This window comes from Ranitomeya imitator, chromosome 4 (genome assembly GCF_032444005.1).
Source record: "Ranitomeya imitator isolate aRanImi1 chromosome 4, aRanImi1.pri, whole genome shotgun sequence".
Classification (NCBI taxonomy): Eukaryota; Metazoa; Chordata; class Amphibia; order Anura; family Dendrobatidae; genus Ranitomeya; species Ranitomeya imitator.
The window spans coordinates 445,736,722-445,755,930 of NC_091285.1; the positions used below are offsets into that span (position 1 = coordinate 445,736,722).

The 19,209-nt window shown below is 42.6% G+C and overlaps 1 protein-coding gene across 1 annotated transcript in view; it reads right to left on the reverse strand.

Moving 5' to 3' along the window:
- The window catches only part of ICE2 (interactor of little elongation complex ELL subunit 2), a 189,053-nt gene that overhangs the window by 85,590 nt on the left and 84,254 nt on the right, over positions 1-19,209 (reverse strand). Inside the window, exons 3-4 of the mRNA XM_069765691.1 lie at positions 7,229-7,487; positions 1,520-1,639 (exon numbers count right to left, since the gene is read on the reverse strand). Coding sequence (XP_069621792.1) covers positions 1,520-1,639; positions 7,229-7,487 — 379 coding nt within the window. The remainder of the gene's footprint in view (positions 1-1,519; positions 1,640-7,228; positions 7,488-19,209) is intronic.

The window sequence follows — 19,209 nt, forward strand, 5'->3', positions numbered from 1 at the left end:
TCTGCTACTTTGAGGCGAAGTCGCTGTGCTTGTTTAACACTTGCACTTCTCAATAATACCACTAACATGAAAAATTTAAGAGAGCAGAAACTTTAAAAACTGACTTGTTGCAACAGAAGCATCTTACTACAGTGCCAGGCTCGAAGAATTCAGTGCTCTCTTTAGGAGAGCCATTTTTTCATAAATGTTAGTAAAGACAGACTGTATGGCTAGATGACGGATTTCATAAACCAATAGTGTACTGAGTGAAAAACGAGAATTCATTGATTAAGAATTGTGTCCCAATATTTGTGTCTACAAAATTTGCCTCTTATACCAAATTCCTATTGCATAAACTGTATATAGTCTTTATCATACTGCATTGAACACTCAGACTAGTCCAACCACAATCATCTGAATGGTGCATATTTGGTGAAATCTCTTTGTTGCTCCAGTTCCCCTCCACACCATCATAAAATACAGGGGTTAAATTTCTTCACATGAATTTAGCCTGGACACAGAATGATTGCTTACAAACCATGATTGGTTCCACTGAATATTGTGAGACAGTGACTAGTGTAGTTATGAATGGCTGGTGCGTGCCACAGAGGTGGAGGTCCTCTGCACTGTAAGCCTGAAATGTTGCTCTGGGACCTGTAGTTCCACTAAATTTGTTTAGATTGTAGGGGCTGGACTCACAGGGTTGGCCAGAAAGTTGGGTGGGTCTGGCCAACCACCTACCTCCCATCAAGGGGTGTGTCTCATGCGATATAATGAGACTGTGGTGTGGTCACATGGTCTCTGTGTTGGAATGTCTGAGTGGAGACTTCCTGAAGAGCACATGGTGAGGCCATGTACCTAGATGCTCTGTGTTGGAAGGTCCTGCGAGTGGAGACTTCCTGAAGAGCAGGTGGTGAGACCACGTACCTGCAGAGCCTGTGACGGCTAACTGCTACCGACCTTCTGAGGGTCTGGAACTGTAGGGTTTGACCTGTTGAGCAAGTCATCGTCAGGGACAGTGATCCCAGTAAGGCAGCTTCCCTGGAAGCCAGGACTGACAAGGAGTCAGCGTGTGGAGCGGAGCTCCTGGAAGGTAACCTCAGACAAGGGGGTTGCAAGAAGGCAGAGAGGTGCATCTGCTACATGAACAGACTGGTGTCTTACTATGTTTTGTGGATGTAACGGTACGGACTGTACTCTATCCGGTTTATGCTGCATTTAAATAAACCGGATGGTATGATTATGTGAGAAACCGTTCCTCTGTGCATTAATCCCGTTGCAAAGCGAGTGTCCCCCAACACACTCAGGGAGCGCTATCTCACACTAAGTTACCACCATAGGAAATAGTCCTCATTTTGATGCAAGCTGCAAACCAGAGAAGTAACAATACTCTTGAAGAGGTAAGGGACATATGGCAGTACCCCTACAACAGTGTCAGAAGACAAAGCCTTAAAACAAAAAAAAAAAACAAACAAAAAAAAAAACCAAACACCCTTGCCTTACTATTATTGCATCCAACAATTCAGTATTGGGCACGAACCTGAATATAGAGGTCAGCATCTGGAGAAAGAACATCATAGTCCTCAGCACAACTCCGAGCCGCATTCTGGAGAAACTTCTGAAACTCTGGAACTTCGTTGCTTGCTTTAGACTTGAGGAACTAAACAATTATATAGTGGAGACAAGTCATGTAATAATAGGCCATAAAACAGAATATAAAAAGCATTTAGGCAGAAACAGATTTTGAGCTCAGTTGATGATTTGAACACTTTATATATAGGCGGCCTAACACAGACTCACACAAAGGGCAACACCAAGACCTCATTTCATGTGACCCTGGCATAAATGGCATTCTGTAAAAAATAAATAAGTTGGGCATTGTTGGGATCAGAGTGGGTTAGGGAATTGAAGTTCAGTTACTTTGTTTATGCTTTATACTATGGAATTATGCCATTTAAGTTATTTGAAAGATGGAAAATTCATATTTTGAGTTTTTCAATAAAAATTATTTGAAAAAAAAATTATATATACACTACAGACCAAAAGTTTGGACACACCTCATTTAAAGATTTTTCTGTATTTTCATGACTATGAAAATTGTACATTCACACTGAAGGCATCAAAACTATGAATCAACACATGTGGAATTATATACTTAACAAAAAAGTGTGAAACAACTGAAATTATGTCTTATATTCTAGGTTCTTCAAAGTAACCACATTTTGCTTTGATGACTGCTTTGCACACTCTTGGCATTCTCTTGATGAGCTTCAAGAGGTAGTCACCGGAAATGGTTTTCAATTCACAGGTGTGCCCTGTCAGGTTTAGTAAGTGGGATTTCTTGCCTTATAAATGGGGTTGGGGTCATCAGTGGTGTTGTGTAGAAGTCTGGTGGATACACAGCTGATAATCCTACGGAATAGACTGTTAGAATTTGTATTATGGCAAGAAAAAAGCAGCTAAGTAAAGAAAAACGAGTGGCCATCATTACTTTAAGAAATGAAGGTCATTCAGTTGGGAAAACTTTGAAAGTGTCCCCAAGTGCAGTGGCAAAAACCATTAAGCGCTACAAAGAAACTGGCTCACATGAGAACCGCTCCAGGAAAGGAATACCAAGAGTCACCTCTGCTCCTGAGGATAAGTTTCAGGATGAAACAGCAGCTCAGATTAGAGACCAGGTCAATGCCATACAGAGTTCTAGCAGCAGACACATCTCTACAACAGCTGTTAAGAGAAGACTTTGTGCAGCAGGCCTTCATGGTAAAATAGCTGCTAGAAAACCACTGCTAAGGACAGGCAACAAGCAGAAGAGACTCGTTTGGGCTAAAGAACACAAGGAATGGACATTAGACCAGTGGAAATCTGTGCTTTGGTCTGACGAGTTCAAATTTGAGATCTTTGGTTCAAACCACCTTGTCTTTGTGCGACGCAGAAAAGGTGAACGAATGGACTCTACATGCCTGGTTCCCACCGTGAAGCATGGAAGAGGAAGTGTGATGGTGTGGGGTGCTTTGCTGGTGACACTATTGGGGATTTATTCAAAATTGAAGGCATACTGAACCAGCATGGCTACCACAGCATCTTGCAGCGACATGCTATTCCATCCGGTTTGCATTTAGTTGGACCATCATTTATTTTTCAACAGGACAATGACCCCAAACACACCTTCAGGCTGTGTAAGGGCTATTTGACCAAGAAGGAGAGTGATGGGGTGCTACGCCAGATGCCCTGGCCTCCACAGTCACCAGACCTGAACCCAATTGAGATGGTTTGGGGTGAGCTGGACCGCAGAGTGAAGGCAAAAGGGCCAACAAGTGCTAAGCATCTCTGGGAACTCCTTCAAGATTGTTGGAAGACCATTTCCGGTGACTACCTCTTGAAGCTCATCAAGAGAATGCCAAGAGTGTGCAAGGCAGTCATCAAAGCAAAAGGTGGTTACTTTGAAGAACCTAGATTAGAATATAAGACATATTTTCAGTTGTTTCACACTTTTTTGTTAAGTATATAATTCCACATGTGTTAATTCATAGTTTTGATGCCTTCAGTGTGACTCAAATATAACACTGGTTGTAACTTTATTAGAGTTGCCTAAAAATAAAATCACAGCATGTGCTAGTCTATTCTAATTTACGGACCGGACTGGTGCATGGAACTGCAGGCAGATCTTTCGGCTGTGCGGAGAAGGGCACGAGCAGTACACGGAGACACTCATCGGTCAATAAATTCAATGTTCCATGTGAACAGTCTTAGCTGGAGTCGTAACATGCTAATTTTAACCCCTTAGAGATGTGCCCATTTTGGTTTCTCGATTTAGTTTTATTTCCTCTTCTCCTTCTAAGGCCGGCGTCACACACAGCGTAAAACAATACGGTCCGTATATTACGGCCGTAATACGCTGAAAAGTCCCCAAAATAGTGGTCCATAGCTCCTCCGTAGGCAGGGTGTGTCAGCGTTTTTTGCGCATGGCATCCTCCGTATGTAATCCGTATGGCATCCGTACTGCGTGTTTTTCTCGCAGGCTTGCAAAACCAACATACCGCTATAGAAGGGATCCATGTGTCACAAAAAAAAGGACAACCAGCAGAGGGCGCCTCTTATGAACTCGAGCCTGGGAGCTTTCTAGGAAAGTTCCCACGATCTAGGAACAACCAGCAGAGGGCGCCTCACCGCAAATGAAGGTAAATATAGGTCATTGACCTACTTTACCTTCATTCCCCGGGGTTTTGCAGCCACGAACAACGTTGCATTAGCAAAGCTCGTGGCTGCAAAATATTTTAACCCCTTCAGATGGATTTACATCGTTGGACTTTACAGATCTGCGGAAGGTAAGGATATTGTTGGTTTATTATGTTATTTTTGTTACAGAACGAGGGTCTTCAGTGATTGGATTGGGCGTTGAATAAAATATTACAACAACCTTTGTTTTTATTTCATTAAAATAATTTTTAATAATGTGTTTGTGTTTTTTTAACCCTTTACTAGTATTGGATTAATAATGGATAGGTGTCATAATTGACGCCTCTCCATTATTAATTTGGCTTAATGTCACCTTACAATAGCAAGGTGGCATTAACCCTTCATTACCCCATATCCCACCGCTACACGGGAATGGGAAGAGAGTGGCCAAGTGCCAGAATAGGCGCATCTTCCAGATGTGCCTTTTCTGGGGTGGCTGGGGGTAGGTGTTTTTAGCCAGGGGGGTGCCAATAACCGTGGACCCTCTCCAGGCTATTAGTATCTGCCCTCAGTCACTGGCTTTACTACTCTGGCGGAGAAAATTGCGCGGGAGCCCACGCCAATTTTTTCCGCCATTTAACCCTTTAATTTAGTAGATAGAACGGCCAAATTTTGCATATACACACTACTAACATTAGTAGTGTGGAATATGCAAAAAAAAAGGTGATATGAGATGGTTTACTGTATGTAAACCAGGTCTCATATCATGTCGGGTTTAGGAAGGAGATAGCAAAAGCCGGTAATTGAATTACCGGCTTTAAAGCTATCTAGCGCTGTATGAAGTAATAATATATATACATATATGTGTCTCACTGACATTATATATATATACCTATTCTATGTGTACACATTTATTCTACCTATTCTACTGTAAGCTGTCAGTGTGATTTTACTGTACACCGCAATGAATTACCGGCTTGTCTCTCTAACACCGCTGCGTATTTCTCGCAAGTCACACTGCTGGTCCGTGTGTGATCCGTATTTTTCAGGCTTCCATAGACTTTCACTGGCGTATTTCTTGCGCAGTACGGTGACAAACGCAGCATGCTGCAATTTTCTACGGCCGTAGAAAGCCGTATAATACGGATCAGTAAAATACGGCAGATAGGAGCAGGGGCATAGAGAATAATTGTGCCGTTTGTTTTGCGAGTTTTACGGACGTATTTTCTGCGCTCATACGTCCGTAAAACTCGCTAGTGTGACGCCGGCCTAAGAGTTATACCATTTATATTTTTCCATCAATATAGCCGTATGAGGGCCTTGTTTTATTTTTTAACATTTCTATTAGTCCCTTCAGGAAATCTGAACCTGCAGTCTATTAGGTGATTACCAGATTCCTATAAAGCCACCATTTGGGCATCAAACATGTGCTAACATGGCAGACATATTGTCCATCAGTAGGTCGGCTGCTATGACAACCCATTGGCTAACTACCGTCAGGAGCCTACTGTACTACACAGCTGTCACTTGCACTGAATGGAAAAGGCTCAGCTCCTGACAACATCGGCTGTAAATGTACAGTGGGTGCTACTAAGAGAAATTTATCAGGATTATACTGCCATTCTGACAAAGATTTCTAAAGTATGTACACTAGTCTCATCAAGTCTAAGAGATCTACCGTATTTAATAATGTACTAAGTTCATAAAGTGAAACCTATTGCCAGATCCGCTTTAACATTGCTCCTACCATACAAATTACATGTCTGTTTCACGAATACTGTTTGGCTGTTTAATGGTGAAGTCCATGTGTGATGAGAATGTATAATATGATTTTTAGTTTCCCCTGTTAGTACACATACTGTGGGCTCTGAACCCCCTTCTGTGTTTCTGCTTGCTGAAATGCGTGTGTAGAAGAGGTTTTATTGCTTCTAGCTGTAAAATTCCAGGCTCTGAGCAACTTACTCATCCCTCCTCCCATCTAGTACCAGCTGTAACTGGTCTAGCCTTTCTAAGACATGCGGTTCTTTGTTCTATGATAATATAATATTGGGCCACCGATTTGGGCTAGAAAAAGAAGGAGTATATATTGCTAACTTCCATCGGTAGATCTGTCAACCACTGTAACCACTAGCAGCTAAACACAAGTACAAAGTACGGATTTCTCCGGAACCATGTGGAACAACTAGGAAGAATTTGGTATCAATAGAGAGCTAATTTTAATACAAGATGAATCATGGGTGTGCTGTGATTCTGACATGTTCTCAAGCTAAGATATGACAATTATAAGTTTTGTTGGTTAAAAACTGTACATCTGAGGGGAGGGCAATGGTAACTCAGCCCCTTTCGTGATGTCACAAGCCTGCAGGTATAAGTGACTGCCAGTGAGCACAACCTTCAGTCTTGCCTGAGGAGCTGTTACAGCAGGTCTTATCTCATGAATTGGGTTGGCTTTGAACCCTTTTAAATCGGAGCTGGTGGCAGCATACTTGTTCTGTGCATTTGGGAGTCGTTGTGGCAATGGCGGCGTTGATAATTATTGTTCCTGCCTGAGTGGGAGTAGTTATAGCGCCCTCGCTGCAGTGTGCCCAATAGCCAGTACATAGCAGGCAGCCTTTCTGGCGACTAATTACCCTAGGTGCAGTACCTAGACTGACCTGAAGGCAAAGGGGCACCAGAGAAGCTGCAAAGTCCAAACCAGAACTGGAAAGCGAGATATACATAAATCCCTGCAGTTCGTGATATTGTAGCAGCAGTGGGATAATTAAAATAAGCCCCTGCAGTAAATTGATAGGTCAATAGCCTTTGTTTTTGTTTTCATCACATTGTAGCAGTGGAGGGATAATTAAGATAAGCCCCTTGCACATGTGATAGCCATGTGCTGGCCAAAGGTCACCCCCGTATCGTGACATACTGGTGACCGTCACGGTAGGAATCGTGAAACAATGACACATCAAAACATTAAAAAAGAAGCATTATTGCTTGTGGGAGTCCTCGCTATCTGCACTATGTACAAGGGACCTCTGCAGTTTCTCCTTCGTTCCTGCACAATAGAACACGTATAGCTCTCAATTACCTGGTAAAGGTTGTATTCCTTCATGTGCTGAAAGGCCATATTGGTGTACTTATTGTTGAGAAATTTGATCATCATCTTCACGTAGGCATCCTGCTCACATGCTGTGAGAGAGGAAAGCCGTGGGTACTGCACACGAGGCTCAGGAAAAGGTGGGACATCTTTGGCAGAAGATGGGTCAACGGTAGGTTTAGTGTCAGAGACAGGAGCTTGGGAACCTGAAGCCTCTGCATCTCTCTGTGTAGCTTCTGCTGGAGCTGGTCTGGGAGAAAATGAGAAAGTAACGGGGGTTACCTGTAATGTACTATGCCTTGTAGCCAATGGTCCGACCTGCAGGACGGAATAAAGAGTTAAAATGCTCTCATAGGCAGCCCACCAATGGGTAAATATAGTGGACACTGCATCAATAAAGCAAATCACAGGATATTCATTTGGCATCCTATGGCTAGTGGGTTGGCAGAGCAGATTTGGTGAAACTTTCGTTCACAGCCATCTCCTGTATCTACAGACTATTCACATAATTATTTACCACTGAAGAATGGGTGGAATCTTTATAAAATGTATTAGGGATTCCTATTTTACACACAGGAGCAATATATTCACTCCAGCCATATGGACATGATGGGAGATCACCATGTGGCACCAGATACTTCATAGCAGTCTCCTCATATAGCAGAGAACGTCTGTCAGAGAGACACGATGGCACGTTAAATTATAATGGAGGTAAATGCTGACTAAGTGGTGCAGCGGCAGGAACGAACCGAATGCAAATGACTTCCAATAACAGAACATTCCCGGACATAATAACTTGAGGAAACACAGAGCGAACAGATGCGGCTGCCATTCTTCCGTAGCTAGAACAGACACCGAGGTACGTTTTCCTATTGATTGCGTTTGCAAACTCTTGGCTTGGTACTATCATCAAAGGACTGAGACAATTGTCCTCAAGACCACTTATTGCAAATAGCAGATGTGTGTAGTTCAGTAGATGCAGCATCTAATCCCAACGGTGAGCTCAGGATAAAGAAGACTAGGCACCAGACCACAAGGGGCACCATCACATTTGGGGAGCCCCTGGGATACCGATATAGTGGAAACCCACAAGAACTAATCTTAGTTTGGGAGTTACACTTTCAAAAGACTTTATGTAGGGGTACACAGAGCATTGTGTTCTCACAGCAGGGAATGCCGAGCGGTAGGTGCTTAGTAGAAATTGTAATATTTGCCACAGATGTGCCCGTTTGAGCATTCAATATGTTGTACCCAGCTTGTGCCAAGACAGACACACCACATAACCAGGTTCTCCTGCGGTTGGCTGCCGTTTCGCACACTTCAGGGCTCCGAATGTAGTGCAGATTTCAATGGTTTGTGGCAGCTGGACATTTTAGCAGAGACTATTTTGAAAACTATGTCCGCAATTCATCAAGGCCGGTATTTTTCACTACAGTCATGATGAGTGGGCGTAGTGGAGACAGAGAAGCCCGATTTATTAGGAGGTCCACGCTTCTTAATGACTCAGGCAAGTCTTAAAAGTGGTATGTAAAGCACCACAAATCTTACTCCAGTCAAAAGGCTGGAGTACGATTTGTGGAGTATGGTACGCCACAACCAGTCGTGACTTAGATGAGTGGGCAACGCCATGCCCCAACCCTGCTCCACCCATTAAGGAGGAACTGGCCAAAATGCTAAAAGTGGTAAAATGTCTGAGCAACCTCAGAAAGATTTCTGTCCTGAACACATTGATGAATAGGGGTTTTACATTTATAGTATTCATCTAGAGGATTATCTGGGATTTTAATTTATAATTTTTGGGCATATGTTAGATGAGCAGAGTCCAACAGGACATAATATGGTTGTATAATATTGACTAAATAAATAATAATTCTTAAAGGGAATCTGTCACCAGATTTTTGCTACTCCATCTGAGAGCAGCATAATCTAAAGGCAGATACCCTGATTTCAGTGAGATTTCAGCGATGTGGCACTTACGGAGCTGCTTGCTATCATTCTGATAAAAATCCCTATTTTATCGGCTGCAGATTTGGCAGTTCTCCGAATGTAGAGCTCTGTATAACCCCGCCCACACCACGGATTGGCAGGTTTTTGCCCATTTACAGTGTACACAGGAATCTGCCAGCCAGTGGTGTGGGTGGGTTATACAGATCTTATGAAGATGGTGACCTATCTGGCAGCAGATTTACTAGTCCTGTAGTGATAATCTCCTGCCGATAAAACAGCTATTTTATCAATACTACATCAAGCAGCCCAATAAGTGAAACACAGTTGGAATCATTATGTTGCCCTCAGATTAGATGGAAAAAAAATCTTGCGACAGATTCCCTTTAAATGTGTGCTACACTTTGCGAAAATTCTATATCCCACTTTTAGGCAAGAAAATTCCTACAGAACAAGAGAAGTCCCAGAAGATTGGATAAGGGCAAATGTTGCCCCCATCTTGAAAAAAGGAATGAAGATGGAGCCAGTGAGCCTTACTCCCGGCACACCCAGATATAACACATAATTAAACAGCGTGCATGTAAGTACTTGGATAAACACTCAAAAAAGAAAAGGAATGTGTTATTAAAATGTAACTTTTATGCCATATACCGCAAGTTTATTTACATACATACAATATGGATGTACATTAGGTCACAAACTGATGTTACAATGTGACCCACTAATTCATGGTTGGTGATAAATGTGGAATAATTAAATTGGTATTCTTGACTATTGTCCTGTTAAATTATTAGTCAGATTAATTCCCATATAAAATAGGATGCCAAATCTTATGACAATAGGGTAGACATAGATATTAATTGGCGTTACTAGTAACTAAAGTTGTGTGTGTGTAATTTATAAGAGTTTTGACAGATAAGGCTACGTTCACATTTGCATTGTGCGCCGCTGCATCGGCGACGCAACGCACAACGCAAATAAAAACACACCAAAACGCACGCAAAAACGCTGCGTTTTGCGACGCATGCGTCCTTTTTTGCCGAAATTCGGACGCAAGAAAAATGCAACTTGTTGCGTTTTCTGCGCCCGACGCTTGCGGCAAAATAAACGCATGCATCGCACAACGCAGCACAACGCATGTCCATGCGTCCCCCATGTTAAATATAGGGGCGCATGACGCATGCGTCGCCGCTGCGTCGCCCGACGCAAACAAGCAAAACGCTAATGTGAACGTAGCCTAACTGCTTAATGTTGCAGCACCTTAACTTGTAATCATATTTTCAAGCGATCATTAAACCAAAATCGCTGTGTCTATTGTAAAGTGAACTGAGAATGCGATTAACAAGTTTATACCTAAAATTTACCAGTGGTGTACATCAATGTGTAATGTTATCCTATGAAGTTTGATCAATAAGTACTAAGAACACGGCATAGGTTTGTAGCAAACAAGTCATGCCAGACTAATGTAATTTCCTTCTATGATGGAATTATGGACTGGGTGTATCAGGGATATGCGGTAGACTGGGCCGGCGTCAGCACCCGGCACACCCAGGCAAGTGCCGGGGCCCTAAGCAGGCGGGAGGCCCAATCGCCGTCGGGGAGACCGATGCGCTATGGGGGCCCGGTGTCTGTGCCAGTGCCTGTGAGTGTCCCCCCGCTTGCTCCGGCACTTGAAATACTTACCTCTCCCTGTTGCACCGCTGCAGCATTTCACAACATCATCTGACTGTTGTCTTCAGGTCAAAGGATGCAGCGGGTCAGCAAGGAGAGGAGAGTATGTCTCTTTATGTTTGGCGCATTATATATGGGGACCATGATACGATACACTTTATTGATCCTGGGGGAAATTACGGTATTTCAGCAGCAGTACATAAAATATTAGGACACAAATCTTGCACAACTGTACCAACATTACATAACAAATAAATGTGGGTAGTTCAGGTACATAAGTCACTGTTAATTGACTTTAGTACACCTGCAATCAGACATTGTTGTCTACCACCCTTAGGAAATTATGATATATCCCCATAGCAGTAGGTACACAAACGATTTCCTGAATTTCTCCTTCTTACACCTTAGTAGGATTAGACGGCTTCTGAATGTGCTCTTCTGCTTCAAGAGCAGCTCGTATAGTGGGTGTGTATTAGGCTGCCGTCACACTAGCAGTATTTGGTCAGTATTTTACATCAGTATGTGTAAGCCAAAACCAGGAGTGGAACAAATAGAGGAAAAGTATAATAGAAACATTTGCACCACTTCTGTATTTATCACCCACTCCTGGTTTTGGCTGAGAAATACGGATGTAAAATACTGACCAAATACTGCTAGTGTGACGTCAGCTTTATTGTTCATTATAGCCCTACACTTCTTCCGAATCCTATCCTCCAATACCTCCTCAAAAGAGTCCAGATGGCGGCCAACAGCCACGCTTGCCTTCTTGATAAGTTTGTTGAGCTTATTAGCGTCAGATACTCGCACACTACTGCCCCAGCATATGATAGCACTGGAGCATCATATATGGGGCCCATTATACACTGCAGTATCATATATGGGGCCCATTATACACTGTAAAATTACTGTATTTTTCGGACCATAAGACGCACTTTTTTCCTCCAAATTTGGCAGGAAAGTGTGGGGTGCGTCTTATGGTCCAAATGTAACATGGGGGGGGGGGGGTCAGGAAAAAGTCCTCACTGCAAGAATACTGGCTGGGGAAACCACGTGGTCCTGATGCTTAAAGTGAAGGAATATTCATGAGCCGCTTCCCTGCCCACCTGTCAGCGCTGAGCAGTGAGCAGCAACTGAATATTCCTTCACTTGAACAGCGGACCCCCAGAGCCGGATTGGGGAGATCGTGTGTCCGATGGAGGAGGGGGCAGGAGCCGGGGGCCAGAGGAAGAAGGGATGCCTAACAGCACAGCCCGGGCCCCTGCAGATGTTGTCTGCGTGCTCCAGCATAGGACCTGTGTGAGGTCATGAAGAGGGCAGGCTGGAGCATCACATGACTGCACAGAGCCCTCCCTTTTCATGTCGTCATCAGGTCCTCCAGACACTTTACTGAAAACAATGCAGCTTCCTCAGTTGTGATGCTCCAGCCCTTCTTTACCTCACCACAGCTTGGCTGGCTGCAGGACCTGCAAAGCCTATACAAGTTAGTATTAAATGAAAGTTTATGGTTTGCATGTTAATGACCGGGCCAATTTTTACAATTCTGACCACTGTCCCTTTATGAGCTTATAACTCTGGAACGCTTCGACGGATCCTGGTGATTCTGACATAGATTTCTTGTGACATATTGTACTTCATGCTAGTGGTAAAATTTCTTTGATATTACCTGCGTTTATTTGTAAAAAAAAAAACGGAAATTTGGCAAAAATTTTGAAAATTTCACAATTTTCCAACTTTGAATTTTTTTGCCCTTAAATCACACAGATATGTTACACAAAATACTTAATAAGTAACATTTCGCACATGTCTACTTTACATCAGCACAATTTTGGAAACAATTTTTTTTTTTGTTAGGGAGTAATAAGGGTTAATATTTGACCAGCAATTTCTCATTTTTACAACACCATTTTTTTTAGGGACCACATCTCATTTGAAGTCATTTTTAGGGGTCTATATGATAGAAAATACCCAAGTGTGACACCATTCTAAAAACTGCACCCCTCAAGGTGCTCAAAACCACATTCAAGAAGTTTATTAACCCTTCAGGTGTTTCACAGGAATTTTTGGAATGTTCAAAGAAAAATGAACATTCACCCTTTTTTCACAAAAAATTTACTTCAGCTCCAATTTGTTTTATTCTACCAAGGGTAACAGGAGAAAATGGACCCCAAAAGTTGTTGTACAATTTGTCCTGAGTACGCCGATACCCCATATGTGAGGGTAAACCACTGTTTGGGCGTATGACAAAGCTCGGAAGCGAAGGAGCGCCATTTGACTTTTCAATGCAAAATTGACTGGAATTGAGATGGGACGCCATGTTGCGTTTGGAGAGCCCCTGATTTGCCTAAACATTGAAGCCCCCCACAAGCGACACCGTTTTTGAAAGTAGACCCCCTAAGGAACTTATCTAGATGTGTGGTGAGCACTTTGACCCACCTAGGGCTTCACAGAAGTTTATAATGTAAAAATAAAAAATAAACATTTTTCCCACAAAAATTATTTTTTAGCCCCCAGTTTTGTATTTTCCCAAGGGTAACAGGAGAAATTGGACTTCAAAAGTTGTTGTCCAATTTGTCTGGAGTACGCTGATACCCCATATGTGGGGGGGAACCACCGTTTGGGCGCATGGGAGGGCTCGGAAGGGAAGGAGCGCCATTTGGAATGCAGACTTAGATGGAATGGTCTGCAGGCGTCACATTGCGTTTGCAGAGCCCCTAATGAACCTGAAACCCCCCACAAGAGACCCCATATTGGAAACTAGACCCCCAAAGGAACTTATCTAGATGTGTTGTGAGAACTTTGAACCCCCAAGTGTTTCACTACAGTTTATAACGCAGAGCCGTGAAAATAAAAAAATATTTTTTTCTTCATCAAAATTATTTTTTAGCCCCCAGTTTTGTATTTTCCCAAGGGTAAGAGGAGAAATTGGACCCCAAAAGTTGTTGTCCAATTTGTCCTGAGTACGCCGATACCCCATATGTTGGGGTAAATCCCTGTTTGGGCACACGGGAGAGCTCGGAAGGGAAGGAGCACTGTTTTACTTTTTCAACGCAGAATTGGCTGGAATTGAGATCGGATGCCATGTCGCGTTTGGAGAGCCCCTGATGTGCCTAAACAGTGGAAATCCCCCAATTATTACTGAAACCCTAATCCAAACACACCCCTAACCCTAATCCCAACGGTAACCCTAACCACACCTCTTACCCAGACACACCCCTAACCCTAATCCCAACTGTAAATGTAGCCCCAACCCTAACTTTAGCCCCAACCCTAACCTCAACCCTAGAGCTAACCCTAGAGCTAACCCTAGAGCTAACCCTAGAGCTAACCCTAGAGCTAACCCTAGACCTAACCCTAATGGGAAAATGGAAATAAATACATTTTTTAAATTTTTTCTTAACCCCTTTCTGACATCGGACGTACTATCCCGTCGAGGTGGGGTGGGCCCCTATGACCACGGACAGGATAGTACGTCCAGCGCGGCCGGGTGTCAGCTGCCTATCGCAGCTGACATCCGGCACTATGTGCCAGGAGCGGTCACGGACCGCCCCCGGCACATTAACCCCTGGCACACCGCGATCAAAGATGATCGCGATGTGCCGGCGGTAGAGGGAAGCATCCCGCAGGGAGGGGGCTCCCTGCGGGCTTCCCTGAGCCCCCCGCAGCAACGCAATGTGATCGCGTTGCTGCGAGGGTCTTACCTCCCTCCCTGCTTGCTCCAGGCCCGGATCCAAGATGGCCGCGGATCCGGGTCCTGCAGGGAGGGAGGTGGCTTCACAGAGCCTGCTCAGAGCACGCACTGTGAAGGCTGCAGCGCTGCATGTCAGATCAATGATCTGACAGAGTGATATGCAAACTGTCAGATCATTGATCTGTGATGTCCCCCCTGGGACAAAGTAAAAAAATTTTTTTCCAAATGTGTAAAAAAAAAAAAAAAAAAAAAAAATATTCCTAAATAATGAAAAAAAAAAAATATTATTCCCATAAATACATTTCTTTATCTAAATAAATAAAAAAAAAACAATAAAAGTACATATATTTAGTATCGCCGCGTCCGTAACGGCCCGACCTATAAAACTGGCCCACGAGTTAACCCCTTCAGTAAACACCGTAAGAAGAAGAAAAAAAAACACGAGGCAAAAAACAACGCTTTATTATCATACCGCCAAACAAAAAGTGGAATAACACGCGATCAAAAGGACAGATATAAATAACCATGGTACCGCTGAAAGCGTCATCTTGTCCCGCAAAAAACGAGCCGCCATACAGCATCAACAGCAAAAAGATAAAAAAGTTATAGTCCTGAGAATAAAGCGATGCAAAAATAATTATTTTTTCTATAAAATAGTTTTTATCGTATAAAAGCGCCAAAACATAAAAAAATGATATAAATGAGGTGTAGCTGTAATCGTACTGACCCGAAGAATAAAACTGCTTTATCAATTTTACCAAACGCGGAACGGTATAAACGCCTCCCCCAAAAGAAATTCATGAATAGCTGGTTTTTGGTCATTCTGCCTCACAAAAATCGGAATAAAAAGCGATCAAAAAATGTCACGTGCTCGAAAATGTTACCAATAAAAACGTCAACTCGTCCCGCAAAAAACAAGACCTCACATGACTCTGTGGACCAAAATGTGGAAAAATTATAGCTCAAAATGTGGTAACGCAAAAAAAAATATTTTTTGCAATAAAAAGCGTCTTCTAGCATGTGACGGCTGCCAATCATAAAAATCCGCTAAAAAACCCACTATAAAAGTAAATCAAACCCCCCTTCATCACCCCCTTAGTTAGGGAAAAATTAAAAAAATGTATTTATTTCCATTTTCCCATTAGGGCTAGGGTTAGGGCTAGGGTTAGGGCTAGGGCGACGGCTAGGGTTACGGCTAGAGTTACAGTTTGGGTTGGGGCTAAAGTTACAGTTAGGGTTTAGATAACATTTACAGTTGGGAATAGGGTTGGGATTAGGGTTAGGGGTATGTCAGGGTTAGAGGTGTGGTTAGGGTTACCGTTGGAATTAGGGTTAGGGGTGTGTTTGGATTAGGGTTTCAGTTAGAATTGGGGGGTTTCCACTGTTTAGGCACATCAGGGGCTCTCCAAACGCGACATGGCGTCCGATCTCAATTCCAGCCAATTCTGCGTTGAAAAAGTAAAACAGTGCTCCTTCCCTTCCGAGCTCTGCCATGCGCCCAAACAGGGGTTTACCCCAACATATGGGGTATCAGCGTACTCAGGACAAATAGGACAACTGTTGGGGTCCAATTTCTCCTGTTACCCTTGGGAAAATACAAAACTGGGGGCTAAAAAATATTTTTTGTGGGAAAAAAAAGATTTTTTATTTTTACGGCTCTGCGTTATAAACTGTAGTGAAACACTTGGGGGTTCAAAGTTCTCACAACACATCTAGATAAGTTCTCTGGGGGGTCTAGTTTCCAATATGGGGTCACTTGTGGGGGGTTTCTACTGTTTAGGTACATTAGGGGCTCTGCAAACGCAATGTGACGCCTGCAGACCATTCCATCTAAGTCTGCATTCCAAATGGCACTCCTTCCCTTCCGAGCCCTCCCATGCGCCCAAACGGTGGTTCCCCCCAACATATGGGGTATCAGCGTACTCAGGACAAATTGGACAACAACTTTTGGGGTCATATTTCTCCTCTTACCCTCGGGAAAATACAAAACTGGGGGCTAAAAAATCATTTTTGGGGGAAAGATTTTTTTTTTAATTTTCACGGCTCTGCGTTACAAACTGTAGTGAAACACTTGGGGGTTCAAAGCTCTCACAACACATCTAGATGAGTTCCTTAGGGGGTCTAGTTTCCAAAATGGTGTCACATGTGGGGGGTTTCTACTGTTTAGGTACATTAGGGGCTCTGCAAACGCAATGTGACACCTGCAGACCATTCCATCTAAGTCTGCATTCAAATGGCACTCCTTCCCTTCCGAGCCCTCCCATGCGCCCAAACAGTGGTTTACCCCCACATATAAGGTATCAGCGCACTCAGGACAAATTGGACAACAAATTTTGGGGTCCAATTTCTCCTGTTACCCTCAGGAAAATACAAAACTGGGGGCTAAAAAATAATTTTTGTGGGAAAAAATTTTTGTTTTATTTTTACGGCTCTCCATTATAAACTTCTGTGAAGCCCTTGGTGGGTCAAAGCGCTCACCATACATCTAGATAAGTTCCTTAGGGGGTCTACTTTCCAAAATGCTGTCACTTGTGGGGGGTTTCAATGTTTAGGCACATCAGTGGCTCTCCAAACGCAACATGGCGTCCCATCTCAATTCCTGTCAATTTTGCATTGAAAAGTCAAACGGCGCTCCTTCCCTTCCGAGCTCTCCCATCTGCCCAAACAGTGGTTAACCCCCACATATGGGGTATCAGCGTACTCAGGACAAATTGGACAACAACTTTTGGGGTCCAATTTCTTCTCACCCTTGGGAAAATAAAAAATTGGGGCAAAAAGATAATTTTTGTGAAAAAATATGATTTTTTATTTTTACGGTTCTACATTATAAACTTCTGTGAAGCACTTGGTGGGTCAAAGTGCTCACCACACCTCTAGATAAGTTCCTTAGGGGGTCTACTTTCCAAAATGGTGTCACTTGTGGGGGGTTTCAATGTTTAGGCACATCAGGGGCTCTCCAAACGAAACATGGCGTCCCATCTCAATTCCAGTCAATTTTGCATTGAAAAGTCAAATGGCGCTCCTTCGCTTCCGAGCTGTGCCATGCGCCCAAACAGTGGTTTACCCCCACATGTGGGGTATTGGCGTACTCAGGACAAATTGTACAACAATGTTTGGGGTCCATTTTCTCCTGTTACCCTTGGTAAAATAAAACAAATTGGAGCGGAATTAAATTTTTTGTGAAAAAAAGTTAAATGTTCATTTTTATTTAAACATTCAAAAAATTCCTGTGAAGCACCAGAAGGGTTAATAAACTTCTTGAATGTGGTTTTGAGCACCTTGAGGGGTGTAGTTTTTAGAATGGTGTCACACTTGGGTATTTTCTATCATATAGACCCCTCAAAATGACTTCAAATGAGATGTGGTCCCTAAAAAAAAAATGGTGTTGTAGAAATGAGAAATTGCTGGTCAACTTTTCACCCTTATAACTCCCTAACAAAAAAAAAATTTTGGTTCCAAAATTGTGCTGATGTAAAGTAGACATGTGGGAAATGTTACTTATTAAGTATTTTGTGTGACATATCTCTGTGATTTAATTGCATAAAAATTCAATGTTGGAAAATTGCGAAATTTTCATAATTTTCGCCAAATTTCCGTTTTTTTCACAAATAAACGCAGGTACTATCAAATAATTTTTACCATTGTCATGAAGTACAATATGTCACGAGAAAACAATGTCAGATTCACTGGGATCCGTTGAAGCGTTCCAGAGTTATAACCTCATAAAGGGACAGTGGTCAGAATTGTAAAAATTGGCCCGGTCATTAACGTGCAAACCACCCTTGGGGGTAAAGGGGTTAACTAAGGGGGTGATCAAGGGGGGTTTGATTTACTTTTATAGCGGGTTTTTTAGCGGATTTTTATGATTGGTAGCCGTCACACACACTGAAAGACGCTTTTTATTACAAAAAATATTTTTTGCGTTACCATATTTTGAGAGCTATAATTTTTCCATATTTGGGTTCACAGAGTCATGTGAGGTCTTACTTTTTGCGGGACGAGTTGACGTCTTTATTGGTAATATTTTCGGGCACATGACATTTTTGATCGCTTTTTATTCCGATTTTTGTGAGGCAGAATGACCAAAAACCAGCTATTCATGAATTTCTTTTGGGGGAGGCGTTTATACCGTTCCGCGTTTGGTAAAATTGATAAAGCAGTTTTATTCTTCGGGTCAGTACGATTACAGCGATACCTCATTTATATCATTTTTTTATGTTTTGGCGCTTTTATATGATAATAACTTTTATAGAAAAAAATATTTTTGCATCGCTTTATTCTGAGGACTATAATTTTTTTATTTTTTTGCTGATGATGCTGTATGGCGGCTTCGTTTTTTGCGGGACAAGATGATGTTTTCAGCGGTACCATGTTATTTATATCAGTCTTTTTGATCGCGTGTTATTCCACTTTTTGTTTGGCGGTATGAGAATAAAGCGTTGCTTTTTGCCTCTTTTTTTTACGGTGTCCACTGAAGGGGTTAACTAGTGATATAGTTTTATAGGTGGGGTCGTTACGGACGCGGCGATACTAAATATGTGTACTTTTATTGTTTTTTTTAGATAAAGAAATGTATTTATAGGAAGAATGTTTTTTGCTTCCCTATACCGCCGGCACACTGCGATCGTGTTTGATCGCAGTGTGCCGGGGGTTAATGTGCCGGGGGAGG